The sequence below is a fragment of the Amphichorda felina genome (genome assembly GCF_050947745.1).
Source record: "Amphichorda felina strain 45539 chromosome Unknown scaffold_7, whole genome shotgun sequence".
In the NCBI taxonomy this organism is placed as follows: domain Eukaryota; kingdom Fungi; phylum Ascomycota; class Sordariomycetes; order Hypocreales; family Bionectriaceae; genus Amphichorda; species Amphichorda felina.
Window position 1 is genome coordinate 1,216,163 of NW_028145043.1, and position 24,087 is coordinate 1,240,249.

Genomic DNA, 24,087 nt, shown 5'->3' on the forward strand with positions numbered 1-24,087 from the left:
TTCTTTTCCTCGTTATGCATGGTTTATTTCTGAACGTGCTATTTCGTCATGGCCACCAGGGAAGCTTCATCTTTTTGTAGTCTCGGAGCTCTTCCTCGGTTGAGTACATTGGGGGCGGACTAGTCCTCTTAATGCTAGGAGGCAGTTATGCTTAAAGGTAGGTAACTACGTACTAGAGAGATTTGGCTTTCAGCAACTCTGACTACCCAATTCACAACCTCTCACTCCCTTGCTGATATATTATCAACCCATTGAAAGCGCGGACTAGGTATACTGTCATCCCACGACCTGCCATCCCATCTCACATATCCGTACTCCGTACGTACATACGACGTACTGCAGTCATGGCCCGACTGTGTGGAATCTTGGCACGCTCCACCTGCAGGGCTGGTGCATGGATGGGAGGGTCCTTAGAATGAACTCATCCACCGCATCAGCATTGTCAGCGCCGGCGAGAAATTGACCATTACGGAATTCCCACCTTTTCTTTCCTGAGCAATTCGGGCTCGCAGCGGGCAGCGACGGTGCCATGGGATACGCGTATACTGAAACCATGGCCTTCGACTCCTGACATCGCGACACGTCCACCATGACCACCAGCCTGTCGCAAGCTGCTGCCGCGCCCACTCCGCTTACCATTCTCCTGCGCCACGGCATCGACGACATCTCCGACTTCTTCCCCTTCGACGACCTCGCCAGCCTGAGCCCCCAGTCCTACGAGGGTAACAATGGTGACAATCCTCGCGACGATGCCTTTTCCTTCCGTGGGCTCATTGAGGGCGGCATCGACGGCGGCCAGGAGATTGTCCTGCTCGAGTCTGGCTGCATGATTGACGGCCATGCCGACTGCCCTCGCGCCTGCAACGACACGTCCATCTTCTTCGGCTCCCTGGAGACCTTCTACAACTGCGCCGCCCTGGCCTCCATCTCCTACTGGACCGAGGACTCCATGCCCTACTACATCAGTCGTGACGCCGAGCGCAACGCCAGCGTAATCATGGGCAATGGCACTCTCGAGGCCTTTGACGATAGGCCCATACTCGAGTCATTCGTCTCCTGCGCTCACGAGGCCTGCGCCAACGACGGGCTCTCGGTGCCCTGCGACGAGTCCCTCCGAGGTCTCGATCCCAACTCGTCGACCGCCCAGGAGATCTTTGACGCCATGGCAACCTTTTGCCCCTATATCGAGGCCGAGATCAACCCGGACATCTTTGGCCCTGGCGTCCTCATCTCCTACGTCCTCCAGGTCGCCTTTTCCACCGCGCTCTACCTCGCCGTCAAGGGTTTTACTTTCTGGGTGCAGCTGACCCAGGCCCCTCGTCGCCAGTCCCAGCCCCAGCCTGGCAAGCTCCGGCGCATCCAGACCATGATCTGGGCGGACGAGTCGGCCCTGTCGCGCACCTCGGTCGCCATCGCCACCACCCTCGTCGAGTTCCAGGAGGCCCAGTGCTGGTTCGTCTTTGCCGTCCAGATCGCCTCCATCCTCGCCATTGTCGTCAACTCCCAGGAGGGCACCTTCTGGGGCGAGATCCTCGTCAACGCCGCAGTCGCGTTCCACGTCAGCCAGAACGGCATCCTGCCCATGTTCCTCATCCAGATCTGCCTGCACAACGAGGGCATCCGCAACACCCACACCTTTCTGGGATTCTGCATGGAGTACATCCTCGCCATCGTCGCCGCCTCCCAAAAGGTCTACTTCCGCGACGTATTCAACCTCTTTCGCTCCCAGGCCACCATGGAAGCCTGCGGCGGCAATCCCAGCCCCCGCACCTACTGCGCTGCCATCGGCGCCGTCGACGGCCTCCAGCTCAACTTCTTCCCGCACCCGCTGCTGTACAAGCTGACCTTTCTGATCCTCGACACCATCGCCATCATCGTCCTCCTCGTCGACCAGATCGCCTGGACCCTGCGCAAGCACCACCGCACGAGGCACATCCGCTTCGGCCGCTGGCACGTGGGCCGCTGGCCCGAGGGGACCCTGAAACCGCACTGGATCCGCTGGAAGAAGTGGTTCTGGCGCGGGCTCGAGGTCATCTATATCATTGTCAATATCCTGTACATGGTCTCCCTCATTAAGATCATCAAGGCCGAGAGCTTTGTGTCGAACCGGTGGTCGTACGGACAAATCATTGCCATGACCGTTTGGGGTCCTGTCATCGTTAAACTCTTTGACCTCGTTTTGTGTAAGCGATTGCCTCTTTCTGTCCTTCTCTTCATTTTTCAGTCCCTCCGCAATACAGCTAACACGTCGGCAGCCGGGCCACCTAAGAATGGCCTCAGCATCAACTCGGGCCCACCACGCCTTCGCATTGACAACGTCATCAATCTCAGGTTAGGCACTTCCATCGACGACGAGTTTGAAATACCGGGGAGACAGGTGCCACCGCCACCGCCAACTGCCCCGCTGGGAGAAGACGCGCTAGGTTGGCCGAGAAGCAAGGACAAGACGCCCAGAAACGACGTGGAGCGGGGGCATGTAAAGTTCCAAGAGGAGGGCATCCTGACCAACAAGGATGTCGAGCGCAAACGTAACGAACATGACGACATTTCTAGACATGACCATGACATAGAGCATAGATAATAATAGATTCCACATAGCGCCCCGTTATATATATTGTACACTGTATCCTCTCAGCCACCGCTTCTTTCAGTTCGATTCACCCTTCGCACCCTCGTCACCAGACGACGGCTCATACCGGCCCGGCACGTAGTCAAACGCCACATTCTCGCGATCCCGCAGGAACCGCCCTACCCTCTCATCCTTGGACAGCCCCGCCGTCGCCTCGGTCGTCCGCTGCACCTCCCGCCCGACGGCCCGGTCCCGCTCCGCCTTGGTCTCGAGGTACTGCGCCCCCGCGCCCCCGGCGCGCTGGCTCTGCAGCATGGCGCCCACGATGCACGTCATGGCGATGAGCATGGCGAAGACGCCGTTGGGCATGAAGACGGGGCCCTGGCTTTTCCCCTTGCCCTCGGCCCCGTGGCCCCGGTCCTGGCCCTCGCCGCGCGCCTCGTGCCACCGCTCCCAGTCCTCCCAGGTGGCGTTGGCGGCGGCGCTGCCCGGCTGGTAGCGCCAGGAGCGGTCGACGTCGCGCAGGGGCGTGCGGTGCGGGTGGGCCCAGCCGAGCCCGTGGGCGTCGTAGGCGCGGCGTTTGGCCGGGTCGCTGAGGAGGTCGTTGGCGGCGATGACTAGGCGGTAGCGCTCGAGGCGGACGTCCGGGGCGAGGGAGGCGCAGATGGGGTGGTGGCCCAGGTCCGGGTGGTAGACCTTGACGAGCTGGTAGAAGCGCTTCTTGGTGTAGGGGTCGGAGCGGGCGATGGCGAAGATGTCGTAGGGGGTGGGGGATTTGGAGGAGGGCCAGGGTGGGGGGTTGGTGTCGTCGCCGTCGGGGTCGGAGGGGGGAGTGCTGCTGGTATTACTGTCGCTGTGGACAGCGTACCACCGGCAAGGGAAGTATGGTGAAGAACATTGTAGTGATGCTCTTCTGGCTGTGTGTCGACGCGGAGTTGCCGGAGGTGGCGAGAGGGGAGAGTAGAGTGGGGAGTTGCAGTAGAATGCAGACACGGCGATGGATTTCCTCAGGACCATGGTTGTAGGTAGGTGCCAGAGGGAATGGAAGAGGGAGATGACATGTTAGGCGACAAAGGCCGCGGGGAGTTTGCGATGTAGCTGTCGCGTGAGCATGAATGCGCATGTTGGGGGTGGGACACGGACGGGTAGAGGTCAGCCGAGTCGTGAGGTCAGTATCGATATCGGCCCCACAAGTCGGTTCCAGCCGGCTCTCGCTAGAGTTCCTAACCAGCGAGCTACCCTAGACCACTCCTCCTCTGAGTTCCTGATTTACAGTTCTTCATAACGTAGTTGCAAATCTTGAAAATAATATTATTCTTGAGTACTGGTCGGAAGATTGTTTAAACTATCCCTACTTTGGAGGTGGGAACCAAGGGCGAGGTCTCTTTAATTCCTGTAGTATTTTGGCAGTCCTCATGATATCAGCAAGTCTTCTTGTTGCATCAATATCACAAAATAGCCAGCTCCCTTTTAGACAATCTCACACTACTCAAACTTTGTCTTAAGTTTTGGATAGTCCTTTGCGTCGGCTTCCAGATCAGCATAGATGGACGCCGATTGGTCACCAGGCAGGTGTCGCATCCGCTTCAAGTCCTCCTCCTCGAGGTTCTCCAAAGCCTCCTTGGGATCCTCTTTGCCCTCCTTCTCATCATCCTTCTGCTTTTCCGTGGCCTTTTCAATCCCCGAGGTCTCGCCAATTAGAAGCATCTGGGCGTTGCTGTAGTCCAGATGAGCGGGGCGGGTGGGCAGCCAGCGCAAGCATCGGAACTCGTCCATGATTCTGCGCAACCGGTCAGTATGCTCACAAACTTATTTGGTCCGACTTGTCGGTGCCACTCACTCCTTGGAGAACTCTGGCATCTGGTTGAAGTGCGCAGATGGGGGGCCTTTGTACTCGGGGTTCTTGGTGCTGATTATGAAGCTGGCCTTGTCCCTGATCCCAATCTCCTTTTGCACCTCCCCCAGCTTCTCTGGGAGCGTCAGCATGTAGACGAGGTGGCTCTCGCGTCCAGTCATCGTGATGGCGTAGATGCCCTCCCCTGCTGGCGTTGCGGCTGGAGTGTGGCGCGTGCCCGCTGTCTTGGTCGTATACTCCGAGCCAGCGAGGAACGTCTCCTTGATGGTCTTGAAACTAGCGGCGGGGTTCTCCACGAAGATCATGAAGCGATCCTTTCCGCTCTGAGGTAGAACCTTTTTGGGCAGGGCTAGGAGCCTAGTGTTGCTTGCGTCATTAAGGGATCCCTCACCTAGCCTGGCATCCTTGTCGATGGGACGCAGGAGGAGGTATGTGCGGGCAATGTCGTCAACGCTGGTCGGGTTATCGACATCAACGCGGCCACGGACAAAGAAGTAGATGATTCCCTTCTCTAAGATGTTTCTGGGAACCTCAGGCTCCTCTCCCGGCTTCTCGGCGCTCTCAACCTTTAGAGCTGGACTGTCTTCTGTCTCATCGTCGCCCTGCTTTTCTTTCTTGGCCCGCTTTGGGTCTGGGGACTCGTGCTCAGTTTGGTGCTTTTCCCCTACCGTGGGATTCTTGGCATCCTTGGTTTTCTTTTTGTTCTTTGGGCCGGCCATGATGGGTATAGGTGGAGGAAGGTCAGAGCGCTTTGGTGTGACGGTTTCAGCTGATTTTGCGCGGCGTCAGAGACGTAAATCCAGCAAGATGAGACACGGGAGGTGAAAATTTAGGACGAAATACTTCTCTTCTTTCAATCTTGTTGGACTTGGTTGTGTGAAGGTGAAGCTGCTGTTGCGCGCAAATGATGTAATACTGGTGTTTATTGGGAGCGCCTAACGGGAGTCAAAAGGGAACCAAAGGCGCCACTGGCAGACGATTGGGGAGAAGTCTTCAAAATCTTGGGACGCAAAGAACAGGGAATGGAAATCAAGTCTTGAGCTGGGCTAGCTCGTGTTCCTGTTCCTGTTCCTGTTCGTGTGTCTGTTCGTGAATCTGGTGTTATCTTTGACGCGTCAGTTCCCCCAGAGAGCGATCAAAATAAAGCACCATTGCCCCCAATTTTTACCAAAATTTCTGTGAAAGAATCTTTCAGTTCTGGTAACTGTAGGTCTCCTGTTTTCCACTTAATACCTGGTGTGTATTGGGGACGGGGATATGGTTTTGTCGGCTAGGGATTTCACACCACGTCCGTGGCACAGCAACCCCCACCGTCACTCAGGCACACAATCGCACAAGAACAGTCTTCTTCTTCGAGACGTCGCCTGTAGCCACGAGCTCAATGAAAAAGAAAAGGTGTGCCCGAAGGCAGAAATCAAAAAATGTTCCCACCCACAAGGAGTAGACTCCCCATCCACTAGCTTGAAGACAAGCGAATATTCCCTGGATACCTGGGGATTCTTGAGCTCCCGGATCAGGGTTGGGTTCTTGAGAGAGGAAAAAAAAGAAGAGGGAAAGTTGCGGGAGAGAGGAAGATATTTATACCCAGGCCCAAGCACGCCGGTTCACTCGTCACCTGACGCCGCGCCTGCCGTGCATCCGAGGAGATCAAGCCCCTAGCCAATGATAAAACCCAACGCGCCTGGATGCCTCGAGGAGCGTCACGAGTATCGCTAGCTTGGGATAGTCTTGCAGTGCTGGCATTCATCTTGCAGCCATCTCAAACACCCTTGCACCCCTGCGTCGATCCGGATCGATCTCCGGGAGACGCGGGTGGGGATCATGTTCTCCGTGACCGTGAACGAAGCACCGCAGTCTGTAACCGGGGGGAGTTTTTACTCGTGGAGAAAGGAGGCTGCCTGATATCTGAAGCTGACGACGCTGCCTCATGCAGCTGGGTGGTCACATGCCATTGATGACGCAGCTGGCGACACACGCACCCCCGACGACCCCCCAATAACAGTCGAGAATGTTATCATGAACGTATGAAAATTGTTCTCGGAGATTCCATAATTCCATGCAAAACTCTGAATATTATTTTCATCTCCTGAATCTGGTGTTATGGTGGTTGCCCTGAATGCGATCCGAGTGCGTGACTGGGCTGCCACTCTGACGCCTCCCAGCCCCTTGCACTCCCCTTGCACTGCTTTCCCCGTTCCCCCTTCTCCACAGGCAGGAGCATCTGTAGATCTAATGAAGGTACTCACTCGCCTCAATTTGCCTCGTTTGGTCTAGCCTTGAGGTCATCGTGGACATTCGAGACGTCCCCGGACCCACTGGCGAGGTCTCTTGATCATTGAGGCTGAGGAATTCCCCTTCTCCACAGGCGAGATCCTCTGGATATCCAATGAAGACATTCACTCGTCTCAGTTTACCTCGCTTAGTCTACCAACGAGGTCATCATGGACGTCCGAGGCGTCCTCGGACCCACTGGCGAGGTCTTCTGACCCTCGAAACTGAAGAATGAGTCAACCGCACAGACATTAAGTCTCGCGGGGAGGTGTATCAAGATTTATTACTGTATCTGAAGCGGTGATTGTTGCTTCTCGCACCTGCTTTGCAGCCGACGGATGTCTTCTTCGCAGTTTTAAAGACGCCCCCTCACATCCCACACCCTCTGCCTCTCTGGGTATATATTCCCCTTCATTCACCCTCATCCTCCTTTACAGCTTCTGTATCCCACTTCATTCGCATTCAAAAACACTCTAAACACCCCAAGAGAGCGACAGTCACACCCTTCATGCCGTTGGCAAAGACAATGTGTGCCCTTGAAGCCATGATCGCGCTCAAGTCTGGCCATACCCTCAAGAGTCTCTCCTCATCAGCCTTGTTATCATGTGAGTATCGCCTTTTCGTTCCGTCCACTCAAGTTTCTCTTTAACTCTGCCTACTTCCTCTACTCTGCCTACTTCCTCTACTCTGCCTACTTCCTCTACTCTGCCTACTTCCTCTCTACTATTGTTCCACTACCTGCTAGGCTTCTCATCTTGAAGGATTTTGGCATCCTCTCCTGCCATTCCCTCTCACGATATCTAGACACTGACTTCGGACCTTCAAAGAGTGCACGGCACCTCTGACACACACATGGTTCTTGACACACAAGACCACATCCATCCGGTAACCCACCATGGGCATAGCACGTTTCCACAACCTGCGTCTTCCATTTTCACACACATTCTTTCTAACATCAACGTGTGCAGAATCCACATCCACCATGTCGACAGTCTTAGCCAAACCAGCTCGGAGCTGACTTGCCATCCTCGTCTTGATGTCTCCTCCCACGCACTCAAGCTGGGTCAAGCATCCTACCCCCGAACACATCGAATATTTACAAAACTTCATTGAACTATCGTGGCGCCTTGGTTCAACAATTTAGCCAAGCAAAACAACAACAAAAACAATCACAAAAAAAGGGCCAGTCGGGGACTTGGCGGTACTGGTGACGGTCTGTGGCTTTGCTCCTTTGCAAGTAACAATTCATCAGTTACCTTGGATCAAGATCAGAGGGTCCTCAAGACATAGGCGGTTGCTGGACACAGCCATGTAAGCAAACTTTCCCTTAGTCAATCATGGAGCTACTGACAAGTTGAACCAGTGAAACCGTTTTCGGCTTCGTGGAGCACCTTCGGCTGGGCTTTGTCGAAAGACGTGGTCCGCACATACGTGAGTTTCCCACACTGTCTTTCTTGGTTGATCTGTGGCTGACATTTTGTTTTCCAGCACAAAAGTAATCAGTTCATCAGTCTTCAAATGAATTTCTCATCAGTTCTTTGTCCCGGCACAAGGGGTTCGTGGTGGAGGGTGGAAAGTATGGAGGATTTTCATTCTCCTACTCCCATTCCCCCATCGTTCCCCCACCCATGTCGGGCAGCTCCTCACGGTTTCAACCGACCTCATCAGTCTTCATCAGTCATTTGTCTTGGAAAAAGGGGGTCCAGGGGAGGTTGACAATCTGGACTATTTCCCTCCACTTCTCAACGGACCCCCCTCCACAAAACATCAGTTGGGCCAAAGCCCCAAATCATCAGTTTCTAAGAACGACACAGTTTTCATTAGTCTCCTGTACACGGGAAAGGGGCGTGCGGTGGAGGGTCGATGACTTGGAGGAGTTTCTCCTTCAAGTCCTCTTCCGGGCTCCCAGTCACTCCACGAGCTCATCAGTTTTCTGCGATGGTTGCACCGTGTCGCATCGCATCGCATCGCATCGCGACCCGTGTAGCATTGTTCATTTCCTCCGAGCAACAACATCAGTAGCATCAGCAGCAACAGAACCAGCAACAGCAGCAACAGCACCAGCAACATCAGCAACAGCACCAGCAACATCAGCATCAGCATCAGCATCAGCATGAGCACCAGCATCAGAGTGGGTTCTGGGGTGGGAGGCTGCAAAGTTTCCCTCATTACCCTCTACGAGAACTAGGTCATTAGTGTTCCAATTCATCAGTCTTCACCAGAACAACACTATTCTCATCAGTCTTCAAACAGAACACTGTTCTGTTTTCGTCAGTCTTTGTCAGGGGTCTGGGTAAGCTCCGGTAGAGGACCAAAGGATACTCCTTGGTCTTCCACGGGAGTTATCCCAGCCTGATTAGAATTGCCCAGGCACTTGGCATTCCGCATACCGGCCCATGTCCGCAGCATTCGTGCGGACCCTCATAAGGCTGCTCTCCCTGCATCATCTCATCTCTATAGTTGGGGCGGGTCGGGGAGCTGCAGGCTGGGTCCCGGCATTTCCCCTATCGGGGTAGAGGTCGGTCGAGCCAACATCAGTCTCATGGCGCCATCTTATTTCTTCAGTGAGTCCCCTCTCCATGCCACCTCATCTTCTAGACCCTAACCGTTTTACAGGTTTCATCAGTCACGATGGCCGGCCTGAGGCTGAGGTCATGGAGCGGCCGAGCGAAAGCATACAGAAACACTCCACGGCATCAGGGCCAGACGAAGGCATCAGTGGTGGAGTTTCGATATCCAAGGACACGACTCTCCTGAATCCACGACCGAAAGAATACACAGGCATCAGCTCCAACGATATGGTTCGCATTGCTTGAGTGGTATGGGCTAGGCGGAGGGTCAGAGCTCACCAGCATAATGCCACCCTCGTATTGGGATGTGGCAGGTTGATAGACAGGTGGATCTGGAAGAGAAGCCAGCAACATTAGGAAAAGTCTTAGGAAGAGTAGGAAGCGTATTCAGGAAAATATAAACCCTGAAACTCCATGCACATTTTTGAAACATGAGAACGTGTGAATATGGACCGCCGTGTCATTCACCCTAGTTTTGCTTCATATGCACCATGGTACTTAAGCATAGCAGCGCCAGAACATTACTCTGGAAGTCTGAAGATACAAATCACGCAACCGATCCAGAAAGATGTGAAAATTCTTGAATTTCTTGGGCGTAGCTACGCTAGGCGCGATGGGGGTATCTCCAACCAGAACGCCGATGTGTCACTCGCATAAAATTCCCAACCCTAGGCATCCAAAGCCGTGAAAGTCCTTTCTAATTCTCTTCTATCTGCCATCATATAACCTACATATAATAGTTATCCCCCAAAGCTTAAAGGTTCCCCAGCTCCAACGTCTCTGAAGGCGCCTCGGTGAGACGGCCAGCGCCTTTGGACTTGCGCTCGGTGTCGAGTGACTGGGCAAACTTGGACTTGAGGCGGATGGTGGGGCCGTACTTGTATATGAGATAAACGGGCATGGTGACTACAAAGGCGAGGCAGGCCAGGATGGTGCTGGCGTACTCGAGACGGCGCTTCTTGGGCGGGATGTTGGCGAATAGGGGGGCCGAGTAGAATGCCGAGACGCCGGCCAGGAAGTCTCGGGCAAACCCGTTGCCGCCTGTGGCGCTGGCGGAATAGACACCGTATGCTGTCCATTGTTAAAATTGTTCTCTATCAATCTTTAGCGGTTATGGGGCTTACCGGCAATCATGTAGTCAACGGTAGACATGTAGATGGCGTAGTTGGCAATGGCGATGAGGAAAGAAAAGAACATGGGCCCAATCCAATGAGACTCGGGAGGTCCCATGGACGTCCACGCGAACCCGAAAAGCCCAATAGTCTCGAGGGGGGCCAACCAGAGCAGCCACTTGAGGCGGAACTCGGGGGCCAGGTCCTCCGAGCCTTTAGTCTTGATGCGATGCTGGTCCCTGATGATCCAGGGGACGTAACTGGCATACGCAACGACATAGCCGATGTTGATGGGGATGAAGGCCCAGGCGATCTGCAGAGTACCAAAGCCCCACTGCTCGTACACGGGTTTGAAGCCCTCCTGGAATGTAAAGATGAGGGCGTCGGAAAACCCAGACAGCAGAGAGCAGGTCAGGACAATGGGCTCGCGCAAGAACATCTGGTAAGGGCGGATCATGGTAATGGCGAACTCGTGGAGGGAGATTCGAGGGTGCTTGACCTCATTGGGACCGTAGACGTTGGGGTCCTCCCCCGACTTGCGGCGTCGCTTGGCCTCCTTGTCCATGATTATGGTGGAACGGCTCTCGGGCATGTAGAAGTGGAAGGCCTGGGCAGCGGCTCCGAAGATGAGCTGGACCCAGAAGTTCCAGTACCAAGGGAGGAACTTTTGGATGGGGCCACCGACCACGGGCCCGATGGACGTACCACCCACCGAGGACATGACAACAAAAGCGACGGCCCATTGTTGATTATCTGGAGTATACAGGTCAGCGACCATGCCCAGGGTCACACTTCCACCAGCGGTGCTGAGACCACCCTGCTTATAGTCAGTATGGGCGGGACTGTGGGATAGGTTTGGAGTACAACTTACGAGTGCTCTAGCAACGAGTATGGTTCCAAAATTAGGCGCAAATGCAGCGAGCACCTGCCAAATATTGATCAGAGAAAACGAAAGCCTAGATTGTGTCAGTGTTCCGTGTGACTGATATCATCCCCACCACCACCGCGACAAAGAATAAGAGGGAAAAACTCACTGCAGAATCTTCCATCGTCCAAATTCCTCAGACCAGGGTGCCCAGAGCTCGCAACCCACCGCGTACATCAGCAGGAAGATTGCTTGCCCAACGCGGGCCTTGGCCTCGGAGACGCCAAAATGGTCGGCTATGGGGGTGATGGCATTAGGGAAAACGCTGGTGTTGAAGTTCATGGCGACCTGGACAATGAAGATGGAGGTAAGGAGCATCCACTTCTTCCGTGCAGGCCAAGCGTAGCCCAGGAGATGGGCGCATTCCTCCTCGGTGATGATACGCTTCCCATCTTGGGTGTACTTGGGCTGGCGGGATGGGGTCGGGGCAAGGCTGTTGTGGCGGGCTGCCGGTGTGGTTTCTTCGTCCTGTCCAGGCCGCAGAATCTCAGGCTGGTTGGAAAAGTTGCTTTCTGACTCAAGGGGCTTTCCTGGGACACTTGAGTCGTTCTCGGGTTGGATTGTGGTCTGCTCGGAGTCGGTTCCCTCGCCCGGGGGCGGCCTCTCATCGTGTGGCTCAGCAGCCATGGTGTGGCCAAGAGACTAAGTCAAGGGATGACTGCTCAGGTGTTTTCTGCTCCAAGTGTGGGACTCGACTGGCCCGAGCTGCAAAGACGTTGACCGGGAGGGGGATAAACTCCGTGTAAGAGAGGAAAGGAACCAGCACTTATAGTGAAACATAAGTTACGAGACACCACACGTGGGGAATGGGGTAATACTTGAAGGACCGCTTTTTTTTCTTCTTCAATTGTAAGCTCGCCGGATCCCTGTCGCAAAGGGTGGGATCCCCAGGTCGTCACGTCACCATGGGGCTATGACGCGATGTGGTGCCTCCGGAGAGATGTTGGGGCTGTGGCACTATGTACGTACATTACCCCAGAGAGTCTGACAATTTTGCAACCTTGTAGGAGATTATTGGTAATTGTTAAGCATATAACCATACTTGGTAAGCCCAAAGATACCGTTAGGGCGTGGGCGGCGCTGTTTCAATGCCACCAAAATCTGGACTAGTGGTAGGGGAGAGATAGGGCTGGCTACCTATTGTATGGTATTCCTCATGTATTCGGCAAGTTATTCCTTATAAAATCATTCAAGAGTCCATTCCTCATGTATAAAGCCAGTCCCTCATTACATTCCAGTAGGGTATTCACGAGTATTATGGAGAGTAATTCACTGGATCTCGGTTAAGGCGTTCTTCCCCCACTGCTTGCCACAGGAGGTATAATAAGCAGAGGAGTTCAAGAGTGTCGCTATTGCTACTGGTTGAGGTCTCGATGGTATCCAACTCGCTACCTGATCGCAATGTCTGTCGTTGATCGGAATTCCAGATGGAGTTTTGACATCATACGTTGGAGAGGTGGAGGCCTTCGGGGCAGTTGGTGGGCAAGTCTTAGTCGAGCAAGCAAAGGCTTTGTTGAAATATGGGTCAATGACGGCCCCCTTGCAGCATGGAGGCTACAGTCACTGTCAGTCACTGCTCAATGGCCAACAGTCATCAACAAGGTGCCAAGATGCCAAGGTGTCAACGACGAGCCGCAATCCGCCGTGAATCCGCCTGCGCGGCAGTGGCGTCGATCAACCACACGCCAGATGGCGCAGATCGAAGATTCAAGGCCTCGGATTTCCCGAACAGGTAAGCCGCTAGGTCCACGCTGTGGATGCATGTAGAGTCCATCCCAGAGATGCACAAGCCCAGATATGTTCTGCCAGTGTTCCAGTCAATAATCGGAGAATTCAACTGTCGCGCCTTGGCAGCATGTGGTTCCTTGGTGGGGAAGGAGCGACGATCCCCTGATTCCCCTCAAGCCAAGACGTCAACGACTCTCATAAAGTCGGATCTAGCTTCCAGCTTGGCAGACGGGGGGGAAGGCACCTCACGTACGGTGCCGCCCTTAAACGCTCAAGAGCCTACAGCATCTCAAGATCATTGGAGTATTAGGCACTGCTTTTATATATACCTAGGAATTCCTAAGACGGTTCCAAATTGAACTTACATGACTTTCTAGTGCTCAAAAAGACGAATATTGTGCTTCGTGAGTTGCGAAGGTGCTCTCACTTTTATTGCATATCACACCCCAAAGGAAGGTAGGTAGCCTGCTCTGCTGCTCATCACACAAAACTTCAATCTTGCAACTTTCACATCTTGGTATCTCATACGCGAAGTCACAGCAGCCAATCTCCAAAGCCCCTCAGGCTGTCTATTGTACAGGCAGGGAAATTCGGAGTTTCTTCGCCAGAGATGAACTCCAAGATGTTAGACCAGAGCCGCGACCGAGAGCCTCATCAGCTTGCCCCAGGTTTGCCCAACCGAAAGCATCTCTAATGCCGTACCTTTCGCTATCCGATTGGCCGACAAGGAAGTTTAGGTCGAGGCTCTCCTGTGATGTTTGAGCTGGCCAGCACCCTTCAAGGTTGGCAGCAGCTCCCGTGCCCCTGGAAGCTAACTTCAATTTTGGCAAACAAGCAATGGAGACTGCTTCTTATGCGGCAAGCTGCGGGTGTTAGCGCCGTGGGTTTCTAATGGGACATGAACGGCCGAGGTTTCGCCGAAACGTGCTTGATTAGGTAACTAAATTCGACCTCGACCCATAATAATCCTCCCTTCCATCCCCGCTTTCCTTAACAATGCTACACTAAATACGGACGGAGTATCCGTACGTACGGAGTATATTGCTATGTAAGTGATAGAGCAATATTCAACGTTATACCTTTCCTACTAGAATAAGATAAATAGCATAATTAAAACTGGCACTCGATTATATAATGTAAGGCTATTCTATAGATATCTTAAAATTTAATACATAATGCCGTTTGACCTCTTTCCCTGCGGTTGTTTGATTGACCTTGGTACGTATCCGTAGATGCGGATGATTGGCTGCCTCTGTTGCTGTGAGCCGCGTGTTGGAGGCAGCTTCACTCAACCCCCTCTGAACGCCTTAGCGGGCAACGGACCTTGTAACCGCGAGTTTCCCTTCTCCCTTCCTTGAAATTTTCTTGTTTCCTACATCAACTGCCAACTATGGCTGGCACATCTCCTACCAGTGGGATGGAGTGGCTACGAGATGGCACCGGGCGCCTGATCCACAGCTTTACCAGCTCTGATATCATCCCCTCGCAGACTCCAGTTTCGAGTCAAGAGGATTCCGAGCTCATATGTAGCTTCAACTGGACAAAAGAGAGGCAGCCAACAATATTCGTGCCCGGTAGGTGTTCGGGAATCTTGCTCTTGGGTCCCAAGATATCTGACCTGTGCAGGTGGTGCTCCAGACTGGGCACCTCCTAAGCTCCCTGTCCAGCTTCGACCTGACAGGAAGATCCGACAGGCCGCTCAGGATGACCCCCTTCTCCCCACGTACCCGTTTGAGCCCGTCTTTCGCGCAGCTGGGGTCATGAACCCAGGCATACGCTTCAATTCTATGGACATCCTCCTCAGGAGAAACACTCTGCGGAAACTGCTAACGTTCTGTCGTGGACAAAAGCAATCGCATTTCAGAATTCAGCTGTTCTGTGTAGAAAACACGCTGATTGCTGAAAGATGTGAACAATCCGCCTCCATGATGATACACGGATCTGGAGACTCGGGGTTTGGCCACAGCTTTGAGAGAGCATTCACGCGGCCCCACCCTGGCTGTGAGAGCAGTTCTGGTCATCACCGTGTGCTCCTGTACAACATTGGCAGTGTAAAATGCTCAGTCTGCTTCGAAGTGGATGCTGCTTACACGGAGCCCGGAACAGACCATGAGGTCGAGGCTGCAACTAGGCCTGCGCAACACCAGAAGAGTTTACTAGACGCAATCACTCCATCGACAGATATCGTAAGTAGCGAAGAACCGAGCATCAGGAAAGTTAAAGTAATCCCACGTGGGAGTGGGACGCCACAGTCCCGGGTCGCGGAGATGAAGATGTCTCGACGGGGTCTGGAGAGCACTCTGCCCCAGATGTGGTTCGGCCGTAACCGCTACTACATCCGGGGCATTCGGCCCACCCGATACCCTCGGATCACGCGAGTTGCAGTGAAGAACCTGCCGGAGGAATTCACACGGTGGGAGCAGCAGCCGGACATACAACAGGCTCTACGGAAGATGGACACGCTGCTCTCGCAGCTGCGAGATATAGTCAGGGGAACTGAGGAGAAGGCGGGAGTGCTTGTGTACGACGGCAATGCCCATTCCTCACTACAAGTCTTTGCTTACACATCAGGACGTGCGGCACTCCCTACCGAGATTATTGAGAAGTTCTGGGATGCTGGGAAAGACAGTTAATGGTGCTGGAGTTGTAGCGAGCTGGTTATGGCTCTAGGGGATCCGGGCCACCTAGTCTTGTGATTCAGAAGGGTATATGCCTAAAACGATGACGATGGATTTTCTAGAGACCTATCCATATTTCAATCCATTTTCATTTGATTATAGGTTATTTAAGGTGCTGCTCACAGAATGGCACGTCTTGCGTGGAGAGGGTAAGGTACGGGTGGGCGAATATGGAACCAGCCGTCTCACTTTCACTTTGAAACGACCACCACCATCCATACTCAACACCACACACCACACAACTAACCGTCACCATGTAACAAGGCGCCCTGGGCTGGCCACAACACAACCGACCACCATGAAGATCCTTCTGCACTCGCACTTCCCCGCAGGGCATGCCTACCCCATGCAGGCCGTAGCCCAGGCCCTCGTGTCGCGCGGCCACGAAGTCGTCTGGCTGACCAGCGCCGACAACGAAGCCCGCGTCCGCATCACAGGCGCCAGGTTTGTGCCAACCTCCGCCATCGCCGCCCTCGACGCGCCCCTCGCTCTGCGCAACGCCACGGGCCTCCTGGACGGCGACCCGCGTGTCCTCGACGGCCGCCTCCTCGCCCAGGTCGCCGACTACCGCGCCGTGCTGCACCACTTCGCCGCCGACGTCCTGCTCGTCGATGTCATGCCCCATGGCGCCAGGGCCCTGTACGACCTGGGCGAGATCCCCGCCTACGCCACCCTGGGCGTCATCCCCATGTACACCTCCACCGCCCGCGCGCCCCTCGCCGTGTCGGGAGCCGCTCCGCCCACGTCCTGGCTCGGCGTCCTGGCCAACGCCCTGCGACACCTGGTCAGGCAGTGGATCACGCTGCCCTGGCTGGTCAGGCCCGTCATCAACCGGCAGCGGTCGGCCCTGGGCCTCTCCGGCCTGGGCTACGGCGAGGCGGCCGAGCGCCTCACGTACAGCCCGCTGCTGCACATCCAGGCGTCGTCCCCGACGCTCGAGTTCCGCCTGGGGCCGAAGCCGCGGCAGCGCACCGCCTTTGTCGGCCCGCTGGTGACGCCCACCGCGGCCTCGGCGAGCCGGCTGCTCCCCACGTGGTGGGAGAGGGTCGTGGGCCACCACGGCCGCGTGGTCGGCATCACGCAGGGGACGCTGGCCATGGACCCGACGTGCCTCATCATCCCGTCCGTGCGGGCCCTCGCAGACGACCCGCGGAACCTCCTCGTCGTCGTGTCGCCGCACGCCGCGGAGATAGAGTCGCAGGTCGGCGCGCCGGACAACGTCCTGTTTGCCGAGTGGCTGCCGTACCACGTCCTCCTGCCGCAGCTGCGCCTCCTCGTCACCAACGGCGGGTATGGGAGCATCACGCAGGCCCTCTCGCACGGGGTGCCCCTGCTATGTGCGGGGCAATCCGAGGATAAGAAGGACACGGCGGCGAGGGTGTCGTGGTCCGGCGCGGGGATCGACCTTAAGACGGATACACCTTCTGTTGACGAGGTTAGGGATGCCGCGAGGCAGATCCTGGAGGATGATTCGTACGCAGAGAATACGGCAAGACTGGGGGATGAGTTGAACGCTTTAGGTGGAGCACATAGGGCGGTAGACCTTTTGGAAGAGCTTGTAGGGTCATCGGCGAGCACAGCGAAATGAAGCAGAAGAGACATCTAGGCACCACAGTCTCCGGTTACTGGACATCTAGAGTCATTTTGTGGACATAAACTATATTTGTAATCTTAAGTAGCTCTGATCCAAACTACTTCTTATAACATATCTTCTCCTGCCCTTCAGCGTGCCATCATGAGAATGTCACGGCGCAGAAGCCGGACCTAGATTCCTGGACATGGGCTCGGCATGGCGGCTGAAGGCATAGCAACTCAGAGGTCACCGTTGACTACTGCACCGCATCGATAATCGACGGTGCGTCCCGTCACGTCGTTAATCCCCAGGCCAGGATTCTCAACAGTGAGCGAACAGTCGAGAGCGCTCAGACGTTTTGCAGCGACGTCCGCAAAGGGAGTGTGTGTTAACTATCGTTAATATATGGCTGCTGAGTAGCCAGATTTACTCTTCCAGTGAATACTACTGCTGGGTATCAGTTGATCTTCTGTCTTGGAGTCTTATTTCTCCTCGCCCTTCTCCGTCCCATCCTCATTGAACAAGGTCTCCTGGGCTATATGAAAATGTTAGAACAATATCAAAACACTGTGGGGGAAGATGAGGAGAAACATACCGCTCCAGAGCTGGGCGTAGACGCCATCGCGGTCTATCAACTCGCGATGCGTGCCCATCTCAGCAACGCTCCCCTCCTTCAGCACGATTATCAGGTCCGAGTCAAAGATGGTTCTCAGGCGGTGCGCAACAAAAACGCTCGTGCGGGCCTTCTCGCGCAAGATGCTGTTGATGTTGACCATGAGGGCCTGCTCCGTGTGCGTGTCGAGCGCGCTCGTCGCCTCGTCGAAGAAGAGCAGCGGCGGGTCCTTGAGCAGCAGCCGGCTCATGGCCAGGCGCTGCTTCTCGCCGCCCGAGATCATCATGCCCCGCTCGCCGACCTTGGTGCTGTACCCTTCGGGGAACTTCTCGATCGTCTCGTGGATGCGCGCGCGCTGCGCCGCGGCGATGACCTCCTCGTGCGAGGCGTCCATCCGGCCGTAGCGGATGTTGTGCCCTACCGTATCGTTGAACAGGGGCGTGTCCTGCGGAACGACGCCGATGGAGCGCCGCAGCGAGTCCACCTGCACGTCCCGGATGTCCTGGTCGTCGATCAGGATTCGCCCGCCCTGGACGTCGTAGGACCGGAACAGCAGCCGCAGCAGCGTCGACTTTCCGCAGCCGCTGGGGCCCACAATGGCCACCTTCTTTCCGGCGGGAATGGTCAGGCTGAGATTGTTCAGGATGGGTCGGTCCTGGTGATATCCAAAGTTGACGTTTTCAAACTTGATCTCGCCGCCCTTGGTGAGCGCCAGGGGCTTGGCACCCGGCTTGTCCGTGATACTCACGTTCACCTTTTGCAGGTTGAACAGCGTCTCCATGTCCAACAGGGACTGGCGCAGCTCGCGGTAGACGGATCCGAGAAAGTTGAGCGGGACTGATAGCTGGAAGACGAGCTGGTTCACCATGACGAGGTCGCCAACAGTCAGGGTGCCAGCAGCTACGCCCTTGGCGGCGAGGTACATCATGCCCGTTAGGGCGGTCGAAAAGATAATGTTCTGGCCGCTGTTGAGGAACGCGAGCGAGGTGGCCACCTTGATGGAGCTCTGCTCGTAGCCCCGCAGCGCCTTGTCGTAGCGCGCAACCTCAAACTTCTCATTGTTGAAGTACTTGACGGCCTCGTAGTTGATGAGCGAGTCAACCGACACAGTCGATGCCTTGTTGTCGGCGGCATTGGCCTGGCGGCGGAACTTGGTCCTCCAGGCCGTCGTCCAGATGGTGAAGGCGCTGTACCCGACCATGGTCAGGGCCGTGATGGCCGCGAACTGCGCGCCAAACTGCCACGTGAGAATACCGCACACCAAGCTGATCTCGAGAGCCGTCGGGAGGATGTGGAAGACCATGCTCGTCAGCAGGAAGCTGATACCCTTGGTTCCCCTGTCCAGCGCCCTCGTCAGGCCGCCCGTCTGCTTGGACAGGTGGAAGTTGAGGTCAAGGCGGAGCAGGTGGTCGAAGACGTTGCGGGCGACACCGCGGATGGCCTTCTGTGCCACCGAGGCAAAGACGGCATTGCGCAGCTCCTGGAAGACGGTGGAGCCGATGCGCGCCGCACCGTAGGCGAGGATCATGCTGCCAGCGACGGCGGGCACAGCGCCCCCCATGGTAGCCAGGTCAATGTTCATCGAGTCGACGATGCTCTTGAAGTAGAAGGGCACCTGGACATTGAGGAGCTTGCCACCGACAAGGAGTGCCACGGCAAGGCCGACGCGGAACTTGGTGGACAGGCTGTCCTTGGGCCAGAGGTACCGCGACATCTCCTTCATGATGGCCCAGTCGGCCTTGCGCTGCTCCGTGGTCGACTTGTCCGGCAGAGCCAGGGGATCGGCGCTCTTGACCGGAGGCTTCGAGGGTTGTTTTGCTGCATCTAGTGGCTTCGGAGGGCTCGTGGGGTCCGTTGGGCGAGTTGTGGGTGGCTGCTCACGGCGAGATGCCGCCGAGGTTCGGAAGGGCTGAATGCAGGCGGCTGGACGCTGTGGGAGCCATGGCGGGCGAGCCTGAGCTGTGACGGGAGTGTACCGAGGGCATTGCAGCACCGAACGATATGCTAATAATCGTGGAATCATGATCGCGCACGCTCGGGAGGCAGCATGTTGTGTCGAGGCGTGGAGGGGCTGGGGGGTCCAGCAGCGGCGAGTTGGGGTGTCGCTGTGACGCTCCCAGGGACGATGGGGTTGAAAGTCGGACTCAATGCGGGACGAGGGATTTCAGGCGAAGCTACCGAAGGTATGGGCAAGGTTGTTGTAGATATAATATAGCCTGTCGTGAGGCAATTTCGCCGTGTTGGAGCGGGAGCCTCGGTGGATGATCGGTCTACGGTCGGTCAGTCTGGCCTCCGATGGCACAATCCCATGGTGCATTGGTGCCCACCGGTGATGCAATTTTCTGGCCTTAGGCACCACCGCAACCATCCATCCTCTTCCTCCTTCATTCGCTCTCAACCATCATCCGCACAAAGTCCATGTATCCGTACGAGTAGAAAAGTATGCTTTGAGAGTCTCCAATTCCATGAGCATTTCATATTGATTGGACACATATCAAACGCCCTGGCTACTTCTCCATCGGCAGCTCTCTCCTCTTGATCCACACGCGGACAGCTTTCTTGGGATGCTTCGTCACCCCCTGCCTCCTTGTCCCAGGTATCGTCCACTGCTTGCCCTCTGGCGGCCGGATCTCGTACATTGTCAAGATGGCGGCTGTGTACATGAGAAGCTCCCGCAGTGCGAAGCCCTTGCCCTCGGACATGCCCAGCCCGTCGCCTACATCCCATGTCAGCACACAGTCAATATCACAGATTGTAGTTACGATAACGCACCGTGTGGCTTGATGGTTCCCAGGTCCACTGTCCGGACTGGCTTTCCACTGTCGTCCATTCCCCCCTTCAAGTGCCGCAGCGCCTGCCACTCGCGGGGGCTGGGGAAGTAGCTGGGGTCGAGCTGGTGAAGCTCGTGCGACGCGTGAGCATACGTGCCTTTCTTTAGTAGATATCCCTCATGGCCTTTACCAGCCTCACTAAGTGTCGTGTCCTCCTGGATCGATCTGAATGACCACGCGCCCGTGTACAGCCGCTGGGTCTCCACGTATGCCGAGTTGAGAAGCGGGCAATGGTTGATAAGCCCGTCCACGTCGAGCGTTTCGATCCTCGGCGAGATCCAGACGCCCAACCCAAACTCGTTCTTAGGTTGGACCCCGCTGACATATGGCGAGATCTCATCACGGATCTGCTCGAGAAGCACAGGGTCACGGTAGATCTCGAGCAGCATCCAAAATAGGAGCGACCCGGAACTGGCGTTCATGGCCCACAACACGGAGAGGTCGCTGGCGGCACGAAGTCTTATAGGAACCTGGTGCTTCCGGTATACCTCGGCGCGAGCCCTGACCAGAGTGCTCACATTATCGAGGTCCTGCCACCTATTTCCTGGATCCTCCCCGTTGAGCTCCTTGTCCAAGGCTTCGTGGAACTCGTACAGGCAGGAGAGTACAACCCTCCTTGCTCGTCGTGCGCGCTGCAGCCGCGGCGAGGGGACCCACCCCGACATTTTCATGGCCAGCATGTTGAAGGCGCCGTCAAGCTCCCAGAGGCACTGGGCAAACTCGGGGAAGTTTGTCGCGAAGTCGGTGCCCATGATAGCTGGGGTGGCTGTCTGGGCGACAAAGTTCCTCGACAGCTCCGTCAAATCAGCCTCGACGATGCTCTCGCCTGACGGTGTCTCGATAACGTCCGCCTCTGCCACTCTCTCCCACTCCATCTGGTCGGCAGGATAGCTGTTGTAGGTGATCCAGTCCGCAATGGAGGCCTTGAGGTGCCGAGCAGTGCTGTGAACCAGTTCGCTCAAGCTGTTCTCCGCCAACAAGTGCTTGTATCCGGCCTGAATTTCAGAAAACATGTCCCAGAACAGAGCCATATCCGACGAGGAGACACCAAAGTTGGAAACCATGAGTGAACCCAGGATCTTCTTGCCGTCTGCCACCGAGGGAGGCTTGTTGCCGAGATCGTGGACGAGTGATGGACGGTGGACAATGGTGTGGACCTTGCCCATCAAACGCAGCGAAAAGACACCCTTGGGATACTTGTCGCGCAGGCTGGCGAGGAAGCCATCCGCGTTCCATACCATTTGAGGGGCATGGCCAAAATACGGCACCCAGTACCCAGGTGTAGGTGCAATCTGGGCGTCGCCTCGTCCTGTCTCGGATGATCCACTGATGAGCCTCGTGGTGATGGTGACCACCAAGAGAGTGATGAGGACGGCGGCCACGGTGGGTTCCTGCACCTTTGTCGCAACATGGTCGACAGCCCGTTGCAATATCGATGAGCCGTCCATGGCGGCAGGGGAAACTTAGTGTGGTGTTGGCATCAGGATTTTCGTGGTTGCCATCATGATATGAAATACAATGAAATAGTTCTTACCTTTTCCACCCAAATTCTGAGTGACGGTCTGACGCTGCCCAATCGGGAATGGCGCCCATCTGTTGTCGATCAATTGAGTCCCGGCCCCCTGAATCCCCAGTCTTGTTGAGCTGCGTTTGTCTGTTTCGTTTCATCCTCCACCCCAGTCGCTAACTATCTCACCTCAATCAACCCGCCCAGTTGATGGCAATCTTTGTAGAAGCAGATTTCTCTATTGCAGCGATGCGGGCTCAGTCATTCGTCCTGCCGTTAACTACCTTTCACGCAGATGCACGTCATCTCGGAACCCTCAATCAAGGCCGCTCTCTCTGTCTTCCCTCGCAAAAGACCATTTGCACCTCGCGCCAGACTCTGAATACTAGATGATGATGCTGCATGGTGGCATATGGAGTGTACATTACAACGTATTCCAGTTCCTATCATGATCTAAAATATCCGGGGGCTCAATGATGAGCCAATTGCTACCAATACAAGTACAGGCGGTGTCCTCTTTCCATTCCACCCACGGGCTCCAACAAACAAATATCCAACATCAGGACCTAATGGCGGCGAACAGGTTTCTCAATGTCAATTCGGAGGGCGACATTGGCCTCCATGTACCCAACACCAGTCCAGTAGACGTTGTTAAACATGCCGCCCTGGGCCGGGGGCGCGTTCCAACCCAAAGGGCCGTTCTCACCAGCACCAGCCTCGACGATGTAGGTGGCCCCGTCGAGGGTGATCTGTTCGAGCCAGGCGTCCTCTTCCACTTCGTAGGTGAAGAGGACGGGGCTCGAGGCGCCAATTCCGACGTTGGGGCCCCATTCCGGATGGTCGCTGGCGCTGAGGCGCCTGGTCTCGCTGGGTCTGGTTAGCTAACAATGCTTCGATTCCCCGGTATAATATAACGGGAGGGTTGTTGACTCACACGTCATAGGCGAATTTCTGATTGTACTCGGTCCAGGCGGACAGGATCTTGATGCCGCGCGAGGCCTCGCCAATGGTGGCAGGGTACTCGGTTCCATTCTTGGAGACGAATGTCAAGAAGAAGGGCTCGGTGATGGGCTCCTGGGCGCTCGCGACGGTGGCGAGGATGCCTGCGGCAATGGTGGACAGAAAGCGCATCTTGGGATATTAACAATCTTTGAATATGGTCTTCGCTGTTGATGGTCGCAAGAAACGGGGGATGGTAGCGTGGAGTTTCGAAGAGATGTGAAAGTCTACCAGAACAGTCGTTGGACTCGAGAGAGTTTCTTCTTTTTATTCAGACAAGTTCACTACCAACGTACTTCAGTTATGCCAAAAGTCTCGATCCTTTGAGCGGGTACTTGGTAGCATACGCTTGAATTGCCGATCCCTCCTGTGACAACAAACGACGCCACGACTGCGGAGATCCCTACTACATTTCTACCAGATGTGCCCCGGACGGCGACACCAATTGGCTGAGTACGTGTTTCCAATGTACAGCGTTCCTGGCCGATCATCGCTGGTGTCAGATTAAGTCATATTAATGTGGGATTATTTTATAGTCCGGAGCACGTCGGGGGGGTTGACAGGCGCAGCAACATCCGGGCTGCCGAAAGCGTCTAAGTGTCCGAGTGGTCCTTCTATTAATAATAAGAAGCTACTGGGAGCCGATTCCTACTATGTAATATCCTACGCTGATCGACGGCCGGTCGCATTTCCAATGTTCCAACGTGGGTAGCGGAACTCACGAGTCACTCGGGCATCGGGGAATTTCCTCATTCTCCAGCGCGGTTAAATGAGATCAGATCTACTATGTATCTATACCAGTAGTGGGATGGGTCTCCCATTATCATCATCTGCGTCCAGTTATGTGTTGCTGATA

The 24,087-nt window shown here is 55.4% G+C and overlaps 9 protein-coding genes across 9 annotated transcripts; 3 read left to right on the forward strand and 6 right to left on the reverse strand.

The window, feature by feature from the left end:
* Nucleotides 1-589: 589 nt before the first annotated feature.
* On the forward strand, nt 590-2,570 carry ACO1O0_007181 (uncharacterized protein; the record flags this gene model as incomplete). The annotated part of the gene is made up of 3 exons (XM_083196554.1): nt 590-2,183; nt 2,256-2,528; nt 2,554-2,570. 3 exons carry the CDS (start codon nt 590-592, stop codon nt 2,568-2,570), a joined length of 1,884 nt encoding a protein of 627 aa, XP_083047762.1.
* A 77-nt stretch (nt 2,571-2,647) lies between these two features.
* Nucleotides 2,648-3,586, reverse strand: JID1 (J domain-containing protein; the record flags this gene model as incomplete). The annotated part of the gene is made up of 1 exon (XM_083196555.1): nt 2,648-3,586. The coding sequence occupies one exon, from the start codon at nt 3,584-3,586 to the stop codon at nt 2,648-2,650; it is 939 nt and encodes a 312-aa protein (XP_083047763.1).
* A 468-nt stretch (nt 3,587-4,054) lies between these two features.
* Nucleotides 4,055-5,143, reverse strand: ACO1O0_007183 (uncharacterized protein; the record flags this gene model as incomplete). The annotated part of the gene is made up of 2 exons (XM_083196556.1): nt 4,055-4,349; nt 4,410-5,143. The coding sequence occupies 2 exons, from the start codon at nt 5,141-5,143 to the stop codon at nt 4,055-4,057; spliced, it is 1,029 nt and encodes a 342-aa protein (XP_083047764.1).
* A 4,876-nt stretch (nt 5,144-10,019) lies between these two features.
* Nucleotides 10,020-11,929, reverse strand: ACO1O0_007184 (uncharacterized protein; the record flags this gene model as incomplete). Its single annotated transcript, XM_083196557.1, has 3 exons — nt 10,020-10,336; nt 10,390-11,219; nt 11,412-11,929. 3 exons carry the CDS (start codon nt 11,927-11,929, stop codon nt 10,020-10,022), a joined length of 1,665 nt encoding a protein of 554 aa, XP_083047765.1.
* A 2,491-nt stretch (nt 11,930-14,420) lies between these two features.
* Nucleotides 14,421-15,663, forward strand: ACO1O0_007185 (uncharacterized protein; the record flags this gene model as incomplete). Its single annotated transcript, XM_083196558.1, has 3 exons — nt 14,421-14,604; nt 14,657-15,216; nt 15,283-15,663. 3 exons carry the CDS (start codon nt 14,421-14,423, stop codon nt 15,661-15,663), a joined length of 1,125 nt encoding a protein of 374 aa, XP_083047766.1.
* Nucleotides 15,664-16,006: 343 nt separating this feature from the next.
* Nucleotides 16,007-17,296, forward strand: ACO1O0_007186 (glycosyltransferase; the record flags this gene model as incomplete). Its single annotated transcript, XM_083196559.1, has 1 exon — nt 16,007-17,296. The coding sequence occupies one exon, from the start codon at nt 16,007-16,009 to the stop codon at nt 17,294-17,296; it is 1,290 nt and encodes a 429-aa protein (XP_083047767.1).
* A 467-nt stretch (nt 17,297-17,763) lies between these two features.
* ATM1 (ATP-binding cassette Fe/S cluster precursor transporter ATM1) lies at nt 17,764-19,879 on the reverse strand (the record flags this gene model as incomplete). The annotated part of the gene is made up of 3 exons (XM_083196560.1): nt 17,764-17,816; nt 17,877-19,824; nt 19,871-19,879. The coding sequence occupies 3 exons, from the start codon at nt 19,877-19,879 to the stop codon at nt 17,764-17,766; spliced, it is 2,010 nt and encodes a 669-aa protein (XP_083047768.1).
* Nucleotides 19,880-20,401: 522 nt separating this feature from the next.
* Nucleotides 20,402-22,173, reverse strand: ACO1O0_007188 (cytochrome P450; the record flags this gene model as incomplete). Its single annotated transcript, XM_083196561.1, has 2 exons — nt 20,402-20,610; nt 20,667-22,173. The coding sequence occupies 2 exons, from the start codon at nt 22,171-22,173 to the stop codon at nt 20,402-20,404; spliced, it is 1,716 nt and encodes a 571-aa protein (XP_083047769.1).
* A 625-nt stretch (nt 22,174-22,798) lies between these two features.
* Nucleotides 22,799-23,363, reverse strand: ACO1O0_007189 (uncharacterized protein; the record flags this gene model as incomplete). The annotated part of the gene is made up of 2 exons (XM_083196562.1): nt 22,799-23,099; nt 23,167-23,363. The coding sequence occupies 2 exons, from the start codon at nt 23,361-23,363 to the stop codon at nt 22,799-22,801; spliced, it is 498 nt and encodes a 165-aa protein (XP_083047770.1).
* Between the last annotated feature and the right edge of the window lie 724 nt (nt 23,364-24,087).